This window comes from Stegodyphus dumicola, chromosome 3, assembly GCF_044657685.1.
Source record: "Stegodyphus dumicola isolate Sdum_Otavi_A_Nest chromosome 3, ASM4465768v1".
NCBI classification, from domain to species: Eukaryota; Metazoa; Arthropoda; class Arachnida; order Araneae; family Eresidae; genus Stegodyphus; species Stegodyphus dumicola.
The window spans coordinates 55,583,154-55,597,493 of NC_140770.1; the positions used below are offsets into that span (position 1 = coordinate 55,583,154).

The following is a 14,340-nucleotide window of genomic DNA, read 5'->3' on the forward strand; positions in this document are numbered from 1 at the left end:
AAAAACGCCCCTTTGGACGTAATTTAAAATCTGAATCTTTTCAGATTTCTTTTCTTCTTTTTTTTTTAATGCTTTATTGCTTTTATTATCCTATTGTTATAAAATTTTATATATTTTATCGGGTCAGTCCATAAGTTAGCGCGCATTAAGAGTATGCGTGGAATTAACTCTGACTCATTTACTAAAACAATACAATTTTGAACCTGTTGAAACTTGTCTTCGTTTGACTAACATATTATTCAGTTCATCACCAACTTTCGTAAATATCGAACGCATTTTAGTACCCATAGAAGATGAATATAGATGATCAGTACAAACGTGCTGTGCTACATTTTTTATTTTTGTGTGGTGAATCTGCCAGGTTTGCAGCAATAAAAACTAATAATAGTGAACACACTATTAGTGTAACGACTGCCCAGAAATGGTTTAAAAAATTTTAAGTTGGAAAAAGCAGCATTGACGATGAACCCCGTTTCAGGACGTTTGGAACCATTAGAACCAAATCAAACGATTCATTTAGAAGTTTATAGTGAACAACTTTGGCGTCTACACTCAGAATGGATCAAAAAACGCCCACGATTGGTGAATATCGAGAAAGTGTTGTTTCATCCTGATAACGCTAAACCGCATACGGCTCGAACAACGCTGCAAAAAATGAGTGAATTTAATTGGGGACTTTTTCCACATCCTGCTTACTCCCCAGATATTGCCCCAAGTGATTTTCACTTATTTCGTGTCTTACAAAATTTTTTACTGGGAAAAAAAATTAAAATCTAAACAGGATGTACGCAATGAACTTTCAAGTTTTTTTGCATCAAAACCAGAGTCTTTCTACAGCAATGCTGCCTGTAAGATGGCGAGACATTATAGATAATGGAGGAAAATATATAATTGATTAAAATGTTAGATTGTGTTTTTTTATGTTATTTAAAAATTTACCAAAAAATGAGCACGAATTTATGGACAGACCTAATATTTTCATTTACTTATTTTACTAAAAGTCTATTTATTATTCATTGCTCTCATATGAAAAGCTGTAAATTTGTTCTAAAATTACAGTCAGGGCTTAATTTCTAAACATACTATTTATTAGCGTGATATTTCCATTGCACTTTCTCCTGACATATTTTGTCTTTCTTAATGAGCTGGCCGTAATCAAGGATGGATTTAGACGTGATGAGGCCCTAAGCTATTTGGGATATAAAACCCTTTATAAGGGTTACGGGGCAGTTTTGTTGTGGGAGGAGGAGCCCACAAAAATGTAGGGACGCTAAGCTATACCTTGTCTCTTATATGTAAATCCGGCACGGTCGTAATACATGCATTTTTTGTATGTTTTTGCTTTATTGTTTGCTGTATAGTTTAGTTATGTCACAGCAATCACTTGGATCAATTTCACGCATATCTATTAAATAGTTTTTATTTTATTCTTTGTTTGCCTTTGTTGCTTATTTTTTAATCAGGAGTGTATTTTTTATACCGTAAGTAATTTAGACTATGCCTGCTTGTTGTGTGCAACAAGTGCTCCAGTCGGTTTTCAAAGAATACTGTCTCTTAGACTTCTTCTGGTCTTCAAAATACAGCAACTATAAAGTTAATTAAATTTTAAATAATGAAATTTAATGGAAACAAATAAATGATTAATTATTGCTGCGAACTAATCTACAGAATAAATATATAATTCCAAAAATTTTTTAATCCTAAAACATTTATAAAAAAATGCATCAGTGAATCATTCTTGAGTAGGCAGGAGACAGACTTATCAAGGGGAAGTTGCCTCCAAACCTAATTCTTCAATTATTCAATTCGTGTTTCGTCATCCATGTAGACAAGGGTAAAAGTCAAAACCAAAAGTAAAACCAAATGTTGCGAATTACTAAAAAGAAATTTAAACAAGTGGAATTTTGAGAAATTAGCAAATAAATTACTAAAATTAAAGTTTAAAAAAGGTCAATTAAGAGTAGAAAACCAAACTTTTTAGAAAACCAAAGTAATTTAGAAACTCTTGCCTACAGAAAATTTCCCCGACACAAATTATGCATATAAATCAAAAAGAAACTAGATATTATCTATAATAATACTAAAAAGGCAAGTAAATAGTAAGTTTTAATTTAACTTGCCAACTATATTTGTATTTGGAGAGTGTAGCAGTATTTGCCAAACTAAGTGATGTAAAGTAGTGTGTTTCTGCTAACTTTATAAGTAGAGGGCGCTAAAATAAGGTTAAGTTGAGTGTTAAGCTGCTATCTGTTAGATCTATTTAAAAACCTATTCTGTAAACTTTTAAGTAATGTAAAATGTGTGTTCTGTTGCAAAAATATTGCTAACTGAAGTATTGTAAAAATGTATAAAAAATTGTAAAAATATAAACTGTTATGTGAAAAAATGGTTTCAAACTATTAAAAATTGTAAAATAAATATTAAGGATTGTAAAAATTCGAAAATGTTTTTGAAAAAAGTACGAGAGAAAAATTTTGAAGTAAAATTAAATAAATTTAATTTTATTTTTTGAAAAAAATTTAATGTTTTTAATTAAAGTAAGAAATTTATTGTCATAGTCTTAATTTATTAAAAACTGAATTTCAGTAGGTTTAATCAAAACTTTACTAAATGCTGACCAAAGGTAAAGAAAATTAGTAAAAGATAAAAATTTTCAATTCGGGCTATAATTGAGACTTTTGAAAAGAGTTGGTCCTTCATTAGTAAAAGGAAAGAATCCAGTATTGATTAATTACACATTTTTACAAATTAATATTTACAATAACTATTTACAAGATAATCCCTTAATTCTTCAAAATCCTCCATTACCCTCTAGTTAAGGTTTAAGGTAATGTTATCATATAAAGAGTCAAAAAATTATAAAGAAAAGTTAATGCCTGCCTTTTTAATATACAGATTAATAAAATGTGTTGGGACTTGGTTATTAACCTGAACATTAATTAGCTTTATTATTTCTTCCTTTAAATCTTCTATTTCAGTACATATATTTTTTATTCTGATTATTTGTCTATACAAAGTGTTACCTATTACTTTTCTAGAGATATTAGAGTTCCAATTAATTAGTTTAATAGTATTAAACTGGAAATTCCTCCTTTTACCATATAATTTAATTTTGCTGTGTTTAATTATGAGCAGGTCTAGGTATTCAATAGTATCTTGATTCGTATTAATTTTATTAAGTGTTAAACTAGTTGGGTAAATTTTGAATTTTTCAAAAGCAGAATTATTGTTGAAAGTTATAATATCATCAATGTATCTAAATGCATTTGCAAATAACTTTAATTCGTTCTTATTCGAACTTAGTTGGAATTTATATTCATAAGGAAAAAGAAATAGGTTACATATTTGCGTAGAACTGTTTGCTCCCATTGGTATCTTATTATTGAATTTAATGTAGTTATTAAATAATGCACAATTGAGGTAAGTTGTCCATCTTTCAATTCAAAGAATGTTAAGCATGTCAGGAAAAAGTTGTGGGAGTTGCATTAAACTAGTGAAAATTCCTTCTAATGGTAGAGAAGTATAAAGGTTTTCAAAATCATAGCAGTTAATGTTCTTGATATCTGAACTTTTAAATTTGTTGAGAACTGGAGCATTATTATAAATAATCCAACTATAGTTGTGTTGCTTGTTAACTAGTTGATGAATTAAAATACAGATATTTTTAAAGTTTAATTGTAAATATGTAATCTATATTCTTTTTCTAATTATTTGTACCATGTGCTATAAATCTAAATTTGAGTGGTGATTTATGGAATTAGGAAGATCATATAGATTTGCTAATCTATTGTAGTTAGATGGTTGTGAAATTTGTAGTTTCTTATGAATTGCTTTTAGCTTTTTTGCAATGACATTTGACAGTGTATTGGTAAGTTTGTAAGTAATAGCATTATTCAGTTCAGTATTAATTAGTGAGACATAAAAAATTTTCAAATAATGCTGAAATTATTGCTAGCTTTGTCAATTTTGGTAATTACGAATTTTTGTTTCAAATCTTGCAATAGAGGATTGAGTATTCCATGGTAAATTCCTGTTAAATTCAATCTTTCGAATTCGTTGCTTTAATTCTTCTAACACTTCATGTTTCCAAGCCATAAAGGTAGAATTCGGAATATTTAATTTGTAACTAGTTTTAACTATGAACTCGTCTAGATTTTTTTCGAAACTTTTAAAACTGTGATTTTTGCCAATTTTTCAGTACTGGTCTAAATTTGGTGCCTTTTTCCATTAAATTTCTTAAAAGCTGGTTTTGAACTATTGTTAAATTGCCAATAACAATATATTTATGAAATTCGTCTACGTAGTTGAAGCTCTTTGCAGTATCCTGTACTCATTTGTACTGCACAGTTCACCTAGGGCGCCAGAAATACTGAAGCTGAGCGTAGTTGTTACAAGTTCCTGGAGGTGAAATTTGTAATAATCCTTTCGGAAAAGTTCACGTGCTGCATACAGCAATGCTGAATTCCAATATTTATACCCACATATTGATTTATAACTTATTGTTGCATAGGCATCCTTTTCTAGAAACTGCCGTTGTATTTCACTGACAGATTCGTTAAAAGTACTTATCCATTAATTCCTCTTAGTTAACCATATTTTACGATAGTTAATGATAAATCTATTTCGCCTTATTAAGCGTTTACGTGACCTTTTCTATTCGGATTTCCATCTTAAATATTTTCCAATAATGAAAATGCAGATTATTTTACGATAATTACCGTTAAGCCTAAATAGAAAATGAAGTTTTTTTCTAGTTTAAAATACTCTTCTAAGAACAATACTCACCTATAAGCACAGTCTTGCCCTATGAGCACAGTCTAAAAATTTTTTAAATATATAAGATTTTACTGCGTACGTTTTCCGTTTAAAGAAAAATATTTAACTTTATCTCGGAGTGAACACTTAGTCTTCTTTATAGAACATCTTCAACTCATATGGCTCAAATAGTTGAAACATTTTTTCATAATATTCCAGCCCTTTTTCACCCGATAAAATGCCTTCAAAAATAAATGGTCTTATAGTATCTGAAACCTGTCCGATACGGTAGATATAGCACGTAAATAATCAAATAAAGATCTTTAAACCCTTTCTGATTTTAAAAATTTAATACGTTAACTGTTTTCAATGAAGAGCTCAGTTTATATCATATAAAATATGAACAGATTCAAATGCTGATCATGTACTTTTGATAAATCGACCGTTACTAAGTTACAGATTTCTCAAGAGAGCGATAAATTTCTCCATATGGAACCCTACTGCGAGTGAACGAAGTCCCGCCCGTGAGTGAGGTTGCTTCCAAAGCCATTGGACGCCGCCGGATTTGAAACTTTTCTTTTTCCTCCTTTCGCATCATCTGTGTTTTGTTTTTACTCTCTCTGTTCTTTCCTTATACACTAACCTTCGCTCTCTTTTAGCCCCACACCCTTCCACCAGACCCCTCACCGAACTGTTTTATACACCTAACACGAGCAGTACTATTTCATACTCACTCACTGCCTCGCTAAAGCCAGCAAGCAGTACTTGACTCTTCAGCCTCTTTTTAATGCACATCGAAAGACACCTTTAAAACTTCAGTATTTTAACTTAATTTTTTTTAATTATTTAAATACTTACTTTTCTTTTATTAATATCGTTTGTTAGGTTAAGAGTTGAGCTAAACATGTTTTGGGTTGTCTTATGTACTTTGCTGGCTTTCGGGGCTTGTCATGTGAACCAACCATCCAAGGCGGGGGGAGGATCGTGTCTGAAAGCTGGAATGTGCTGTCCTGGACGAGATAGCACGTGCGTTGTACAGAAAGCTCCCATCAATGCCATCATAGAGGACCTGAGTGACAAGCCCTGTTACTGCGATCACGCGTGCTTGAAAGTAGGAGATTGCTGCCATGATTTTAAGGAGGCCTGCGAAGGTACGTGGTTCATATTTACATGAAAATCCGTAGAGTTTTAATTAGACCTCCACAGTAATATAAAAGAGGTATTTTACGGCAAAATCCGTCGTTTTTTAGTTTTCCTGTTAAATACAAACATTGGATTTGAATTTAAAAAGTGACTCTGGTCTGAGATTTATTTGATTTTTAATTGATTTGTATACATTACTTCGGTAAACTAGTGAATTTCTTCAGAATAAAAACAGTTCTGTGGTGTATTATTTTAAAAAGCAAAAAGAGAACAACAAGTTTCAAGATTTAAATTATTTTATACCCTATATTATAGTTTGGTTTTGTTTTATATCATACTAGCAGCTTCGCTGCCAGCCTTCGTCTGGCTTTTAAATGCACCGGAAAAATGGCTGAAGGGAACACCAAACGTTAAATTTAAAAACTGCGTAGAATTTTACTCTGCAGAACAACTTCATAAAAAAAAGTTATTACGTATAACAAAATTATAATGAAATAAGCAATGTCCCTTAATACAAATATTAATTATCCTAATAAATAAATTAACCAACTTCCCTTTGCAAAATCTTAAGAACTCAAATGGTATAAAGGAGAGATATAAAGAGGTATAAAAAATTTTGTTTCCTAAAAAAATCACTCAAAACTTTTCAACATCTTAAAAACAGTGAAATGAGCAATAAATAACATAAAAGAATACAAAAAACCAAAAATTCTGAAAAGCAAAGTATAATTAATAATATTTTATCTTATATTTTCAAGAGAAAAAAATTACAATGAAATAAGCTATATCCCGTAATACAAATATTAATTATCCTAATAAATAAATTAACTAACTTTCCGTTGAAGAAAAAAAATCATGCAAAACTTTTCAATATCTTACAAACAGTGAAATAAGCAAAGAATAACATGAAAGCAACTCAAAAAACATAAAATTATGCGCAGAATTTTACTCTGCAGAAATATGCCTATCTCTTAAAAACAGCGACATAAGAAATACGATGAAAAATTGTTGCCAAACCCATATTTCTAAAAGAATAAAACCATTCAAAATGATGCGATTTCATCAAAAATCATCAACAACAATAAGAAAGGAAAATTGTTGCCAAAATTCCATTTTTAAAGATGTGAGATGTGAGAAGTGTACTTGGAAGCTTCATTTAAAAAATGTTTTAAAAATGCAAAATATTATCATTTTTCCAAAATTCTTTTTGTAAAAGCAGTCGCAAGGATGAAAGTTTAACGTGTCCAAAAAAATCAAAGAAAAATAAACTGTACATTTTAAAAAATAAACTTTTTTAGAAAAAATCCCGTTGAAAATGTGTTAAGCTCCCTTTGTTAAATAAATTCGTATTTAATCGATTTATTGAAACACGAAATGTATTTTAAGTTCGTAAAATAGCTAAGTGCCTACGTTTCATGACGATGTGAAAATGGAATGTGTAGAGTAAAATCTCGCTTTCCTATAGCCCATTATGTCTCTAAATGACGCGATTTCGTCGCAAAACATAAAATAAAAAAAAATTCGAATTCGAATTTCGAAAAAAACGCTTCGAGGTGCACTGGCTCTTGTCTACCAAATTTTGTAGCCGTGGGTCTATTAGCTTACGCGCAACACACAGACTCTTTCTTTTATTATATGTAGAGAAGATAACACTCCAGCATTTAGCCAGAATAGTCAAGTTATATATAGATTTTTCCCCCTTGATGGCAGAGGTTAATTTAACAAATGAGCGAATTTAAACAAAATTTATAGAGAGTATGTATATTTAGGCTTTAGTAATCATCCATCTTTATAGCATTGAGCATTATATGAAATTCTGATTAGGAATTTAGCGCAGTAATGGGACTGTTTTAAAAGTAAACCAGGACGATTTTTCTAATCGCCTGTAATCACAACCCGATTTCCAAGGCAAACTCTTCTCAATCAGTTCTACATATAACCTTTAAATCTCACGTCTTCTGGGTGAACGCCAAAGAATATAATCGAACGCAGGGGTCAGTGAAGGATTTGCGTATAAGCTGCGCAAGCTATAGCTTAGGGCCCCCGCTTTCTCGGGGGGGGGCCTCTAAAAAAACTTCTAGTTATCTGAAAATCATATTTGGCACTGACGTATAATATCTGGACTTTAAAAGGGCCCCATATCTCAGATAGTTTAAGGCCTTGTCAAGTCTAAATCCAGCCTTTGCAAGGGATGGCGAACCTTTTTCGCCATTTAAATTACGGTTCATTTAAATTACGGCGTGCCATTTAAATTACGGTGTACCATTAAAAAATTACGGTTTATTATTTTCAGGTGTCCAGTCTCTACTTATTATATTTCTTTTTAAAAATCATCTTAAAACCCTTGCTTTGATTTCAAACTATCGAATTCTATTTTTAATGATATTAGCTGTTTAGTTATTAACTTAAGTTATTAACTTGCTGTTTAGTTGTTAACTTGTTTGCTCAGCTATTAATGGCACCCATCGTCGTGCTCGTTTCTGAAGCCGCCTTTGATGGCCTCTAGTCTCGAAGATGTTTTGTTTTCTTTCTTTCTTTCTTTCTTTCTTTCTTTCTTTTTAGCCCTATGGGGTATTAGCCCAGAAGGGCTATTAGTCTCGAAACGGCATTTTGCGTTGAATCACTAAAAGCGTTGTATCACTTTTCAAATTGTTGCTTCAAAATATTATCGCCCTGTATTATGTTTAAAGAAATAAAATTAAGAAGAATCTGCTTGAATGTATGTATGTTTTTCGCACTGTGAAAAAACAACGGTAGCTAGAGCCATCAAATTTTGAATAATGTAGTCCTTCACCCGAATATGAGCATCTGGAAGCCTGAATTTGAAATTTGTTTGATTGTTTATTTCATATTTTGTAATCCTTTAACAAATTTTTGATTAACAAACTCAACGATTTCAAAGCGAGCAGTTACAACACTGTACGGAGGGGGGAAAAAAAACATTTTTATCTCCAGCGTGCGAGACTGTCTATCAGAAATTCTAGATAGGTTGTTTTAAGTTGTTGTTATTGTTGATGGTTGTTTTAAAGATAGGTTGTTTTTAAATATTTTTAGCCCAAAGGGACATTAATCCGAATGCTCTCGGAACGTGTATGTGTGTGTAAATGAAACAAAAAAAACACCTCTTCGGGCGTAATATAAAATCTGAACGCTTTTAGATTTTTTTAAATGTTGTTATCAGTTAATATAAGTGAATAAAAGAAATTCAATATGTACCTGTGGCGTGCCAGCTACAGGTACATATTGAATTTGTGCCGTAGATTTCCCATCCCTGATCGAACATTTACGGCTCCGTAACATTCGATTTTTTGTATTGTTCTTCCCTTCACAGAATTGATCATTTCACTCTTACATTACTCTTAAGATGGATATTTGCCAAGCTCTTGGGTAAAGTAGCCGCTCCTACTTTTCTTCTATCTTCTTCAAGGATCCGACGTTTTATCACCTATAATCGTAATGAAGCCAATAGCAAAATTCAAATATGAGTATCCGTTTTCGTCTGGCTATAGATTAGATATGCCAATCGCTCTTCCCGAATGCCCTAAAAGACCCGCAGTATTCATCAGCAGTAAGTGTTATAATGCGCTCTACAAATATGAAAGCAGATATATTAGTCTTATCATGTTTTGCAAATATTAACCGGATAGATTACTGCGCAAATATAAAAACAAAATCAAGATAAATTGAATTTAAAATTTTAATAACGAACTCTCTTTTGAAAGGTACATTGAAAACCGGATAATAATCGGAATAAAATAATATTTTAGGAAAAGAAGGTAAAAAAAGTCCATAACATAGTCTCATACCACACAAATAGGAATATTATTTGCATCTTACTAAAATAATTAGAGAATATATTTTTGAAGTAATTCGCATGAAAGCATACTTTCTCTCACCTTCCAGCATGTCTCCGTGGTGGTGTAACAGTAGCACACTCGGCTCGTATTCTAGATGTCCTGGTTCGAGTCCCGGCGCTGGCATAGCTCATTTTTCGTGTACTCCTGCTTTAAAAATACCTAATGTCGACAGCCAAAAGGTGTGGCGCCCGAACTATAGCCTGAACTACCGGGATTTGGCGATTAAGGTATCTGCCTACGTTAAAAAAATGATTTCGGCGAAAAAATTCGATTTTTTTTTTATTGCCCAATTTGAAAGGTCAATTTTGTAGGATTCCGAAAATGGTTCATTTTTACGTTTGTGATAAATTAACTGCACTGGAAGTGAAAGCAGAAAGACCGGAAGTGCCATTTAAAAGGCTCAACTTAAAGGTAAACAATGTTGTTATCCGTGTTTTTTTTTAACTGTTTGTGTGTAAAATTGTGCTAAAACATTTCATTTTAATTCTGGGTACTTTTTTTTTGTTTCTGGCTATAATTATTTGCCTTAATTCTTTGAACTGGGACTGGCAACATTGCGGTTTTTTTAACTGGGTTTGGCAACATTACTATTAGGTATAAAGACTATGTTGCTGGGTGCATATATAGCCGTTTTAAATTTTAATTCAGGGTATCTTGGATTACTTCCTGTGTTTGAACATTTAGGCATATCAATTGAACAAGAAATGATTAAAAATTACTTTGGAATTGATAACGAAAGAATAAAGAACTCGAAAATTCATTCGTCGCTCATTTCGAAAATAGCCAGAAAAAAATTAAAATCAAATAGGAAATCAAAATTACTTAAGTAGAAAGATATGGAGGGTATGATGTACAAATGTGGAGAATTTTAAGTGTGTAAATACAACAGAACAGTTTTTCTGTTAATGTGAAATCTTTAAATGCGTTTTCTGAAAAACTAATTTTCTAGTGTTTTTACATACAAGAAATGTAATTACTCAAAATGTTCTAAAGATATCTCTATTAAATTTCACTAAAGTGTTTTCTATATTATTTATTAGGTTTTAAGTTACAATCTAAGTAATATTTATTAATTTGATTGTTTTATAAGTATTTATATATAAAACGATAAGAAATATTTTACAAAAAACTGTGTTTTTTCATGTAATTACACATATTTTAGTAAATTTTAGAAATATCATATACATTTTAATTCATAACACAGATAAGTGTTGTAGTAGTATACAGTATAAAAAAATTGAAATATATGCTGTGAGAAAAAATATACGGCATTTAACGTAAGTGTTAAATTCTCCTAAAAATTTGCATAAAATTGCATATATTTCAAAAATTTATAAAAATATTCCTAAAAATTTACCTATTTTCATGATTTGATATCATATTTTGACTAAATAAATATATATTTCATCAGAATTCTATGTTTTTAAAAAAAAGTGCTCCGAACGTAGGCAGATACCTTAAGTCTCCTAATCCCCAGTCGCCGTTTAAAAAGGGGAGTACATATTGTATTTTCTCTCTCCTTTCAACATCCCTTCGTGGTGTAACGGCAGCAAATTCGTCACGTATTCGAGAGGTCGAGGCTCGGCGAGGGCATTGCTAATTTTTCACATCTTCAGAATCAAAATATGTAATGATTCTACAGGCGTAAATTACTGTATAAGCTACTTAATAGCTGTGACGTTTGCAGTGGAACTGTTACTTCTTTTTTTTTTTTTTTTTTTTTTTTTTTAAGGTCATTGCTCTGCTTTCGCTAAATGAAGAACTTATCAAGAAGTGTGATTAGATAATATTTCCCGGGGGGGGGATTCATACCTGTACCTGTTTTCAAGGATATTTGTTATGTTAAGAATTAAATGTAAATCAGAAGTTTTATCCTTAAGGATGCTCACTCACTGTATCTTGGAAAGTTATTCAAATTGAATTTATTACCTTGAAAACCAGTAAGCATTTTTCTCAGTTCAGACATCAATAATGGGAAGACATTAAACTTGATAATTAGTATGAATCTCAATCAGTTTGCTTGACCATGATACGTCGAATTAAATGTCATTTGAAGGTTAAATGCATCGTCATCATTTTATTCAGGAACTCCGCAATGAGTTCTGTAGCTAATGATAAGAAGCAAAATTTTTTACCCGTTTTGATACAGGGAAATACGAGTTTTTCCTTACTGAGAGGAAAAGATCTTCATAAGAAAAACTGTTTTTCGTTTTATTACACTTATTATGACGAAATTGTGTATAAAAGTTTCTTAAATTGCCTTCTCTTGCTTGCTGCCCAAAACATTACTTTTATCTCTAGATCGACGCGTAATTTAAAATTAAGTTAGAAAACAACTGCTTTAGAAACCAGTATCGTATTTAGTCAGTGCTTTTCTAGAAAGCAATAAAAAGAAAAGCTTTCACGAGCGCTTACTCGTATTTCCGCAATAAATAGGTGTAATGATATCACGGGGTAACAAAAATGGCAGCCTTTTTTTACCCTGAAAATACATTAAAACTAACAATATGCTTTCAACAAGCATCTAACCGTGGATTTTAATGTCCAAAAAAATCAGGAATTTTCAGGAAAATTCAATCATTTTGCTTTTGAGCACAAAATACTCTTGAAATTTTGTAGAGTATATTACCGATTTTGTGAAAGCTTATTTAAAACTATCTATGCCTTAAACTGTCTTAAAGTGTTTATAATTAGGAATTCTGTAGGTAAGGTCTAGTTTCCAAATTTAGAAGTGCTAGAACTCAATGTAAGAACTCCTAGAAAGCTAAATAAAAATGAATGAAAGAAATAATAAAGAATTAACGTGTAGAAAGATAACAAAAACTGATACATTAAATTAAATTAATAACAAGCAGGTAAACAGTAAAATAAAATACTGGAGCTCAATGCATTTAGAGTTCTGACTTAAATTACGTTTTCACTCAAAATCTAAGAAATTCTAGAACCAGATTCGAATATATTCCACTAAACTATAATATCTGTAACTCATAACCATACGTTTGTATTGTAGTTTTCTGACCAAAGAATAAGCTTATGCAGAATTGCTAATCCGGGCCGGCTTCAATAATAGGCGGCACAGGTAAGCCGCCTAGGACTCCATCTAAATTGTTTTCACAAGCGACAACTAAAAAAATATATATTTCGCTTTAAATTATGAATATATTTAATTTATATGGGGCGCCAATATTTTCCTGTCATATCGTATTCCATTGCCTTCAGAGGTTAGATTAGGCTATTTGAATATGGCTAAGCACATGAGGGCTATCTGCCTAAAAGGAGAGATGACTTCGTGGGGGACTTTCAAAAGGAAACTGGCTCGTATTCACGTTACACATTGGGGGAAATAAGGAATACCACAAAGACAAACCATGCAGCCAGCCAATTCGTTTAGGATCGAATCCGGGTCCAATTTCCAGTATTCAGTGATCTTAACCATACTGCCACTGGTGTAAAGACACCATCAGTATCGTATTTCAGAGAATATTGCTCTAGTGTCTGTTTTACAATTTTTATTCATAAAAATTTATTTTCTGTATAAACGTTTTTCTAAATAACATTTAAAAATAATTAATCCACTTTCCCTTGTATATTTATTTACCTGAATATTTTAAATAAATAATTTGAGAGGCATTTGTAAAGTTTATTTTAACTAACATATTTTGTTTATATTTAAATCTATCCTGTACTCCCATTATTTCATCTGCCTCCACCAGAATAAGTAAACAGAAGGAGTTTTATACGGATGTAGACATCTAAGTTGATGAGTTCTAAGAGAATGAGGACTGATATCACTAGTGTCTTTGCGAGCGGTAATTTTTTGAGCTAGTGAGTTACCATTTTGGTACAGTAGACTAAGTATAGGTTGGGAAATTTTCTGAGCCATGTGTTAAGATACATGTTAACTTGTAAATTGTGAATAATTAATACTCAGTATTGCTGTTATTCTCTCAAAATCTAGAAGTAAATCTGTGTTAAATTTGTTCTGTGCTTCAAGCTGAAATCTATAATGCTGTGTTCATTCAACATAATGAGATTGTAATAGAAGCCAAGCAAAAATCCATGTGTCAGGTCTAAAACGTTAGACAAGTTAAGCAAATGCGAGTTTAACCTTATACATTTGTCTAAATCAATATTATGAAGAAAGAAAACTGTAAAATTTTGGAAATATTGTGGCGGAAAAAATACACAAAATTTTTACAATATTATTGCCAAAGAATGTTCGATGAAAATTTTCAAATAAGAATAATTAGTAAAAATAGGAATTGCAAAGCATTTTTAATCTTTTTTCTTAGCATTTTATTAAAATATGCGTATAAATACCAACAAAATATGCGTATTGCATAAATGTCAAAAAATTATGCTTGTGAAACTATTCGTAAATATCATCTTAATTAATATAAACTAATTATTTACCGTATATGTTCGAATATAAGTTGATCCGTGTCTAAACCAAAAGGTACGGTTTTTCTGTAAAAATTCAATAAAAAATTTAAAACCCGTGTATGAATGGAATTTAAAATTGCTCTATAAATGCAGCTGCAGATATCAACAAATGTGCGAATACTTGGTCACCTAGTTTAGCTAA

General features: G+C 31.2%; 1 protein-coding gene across 1 annotated transcript in view; it reads left to right on the plus strand.

The window, feature by feature from the left end:
* The first annotated feature begins 5,434 nt into the window (after positions 1 to 5,434).
* LOC118187256 (somatomedin-B and thrombospondin type-1 domain-containing protein-like) overlaps positions 5,435 to 14,340 on the plus strand; it is a 93,098-nt gene continuing 84,192 nt past the window's right edge. The window contains exon 1 of the mRNA XM_035357439.2: positions 5,435 to 5,906. Within this exon, the coding sequence (XP_035213330.2) occupies positions 5,660 to 5,906 (247 nt within the window). The 5' untranslated portion in view covers positions 5,435 to 5,659. The remainder of the gene's footprint in view (positions 5,907 to 14,340) is intronic.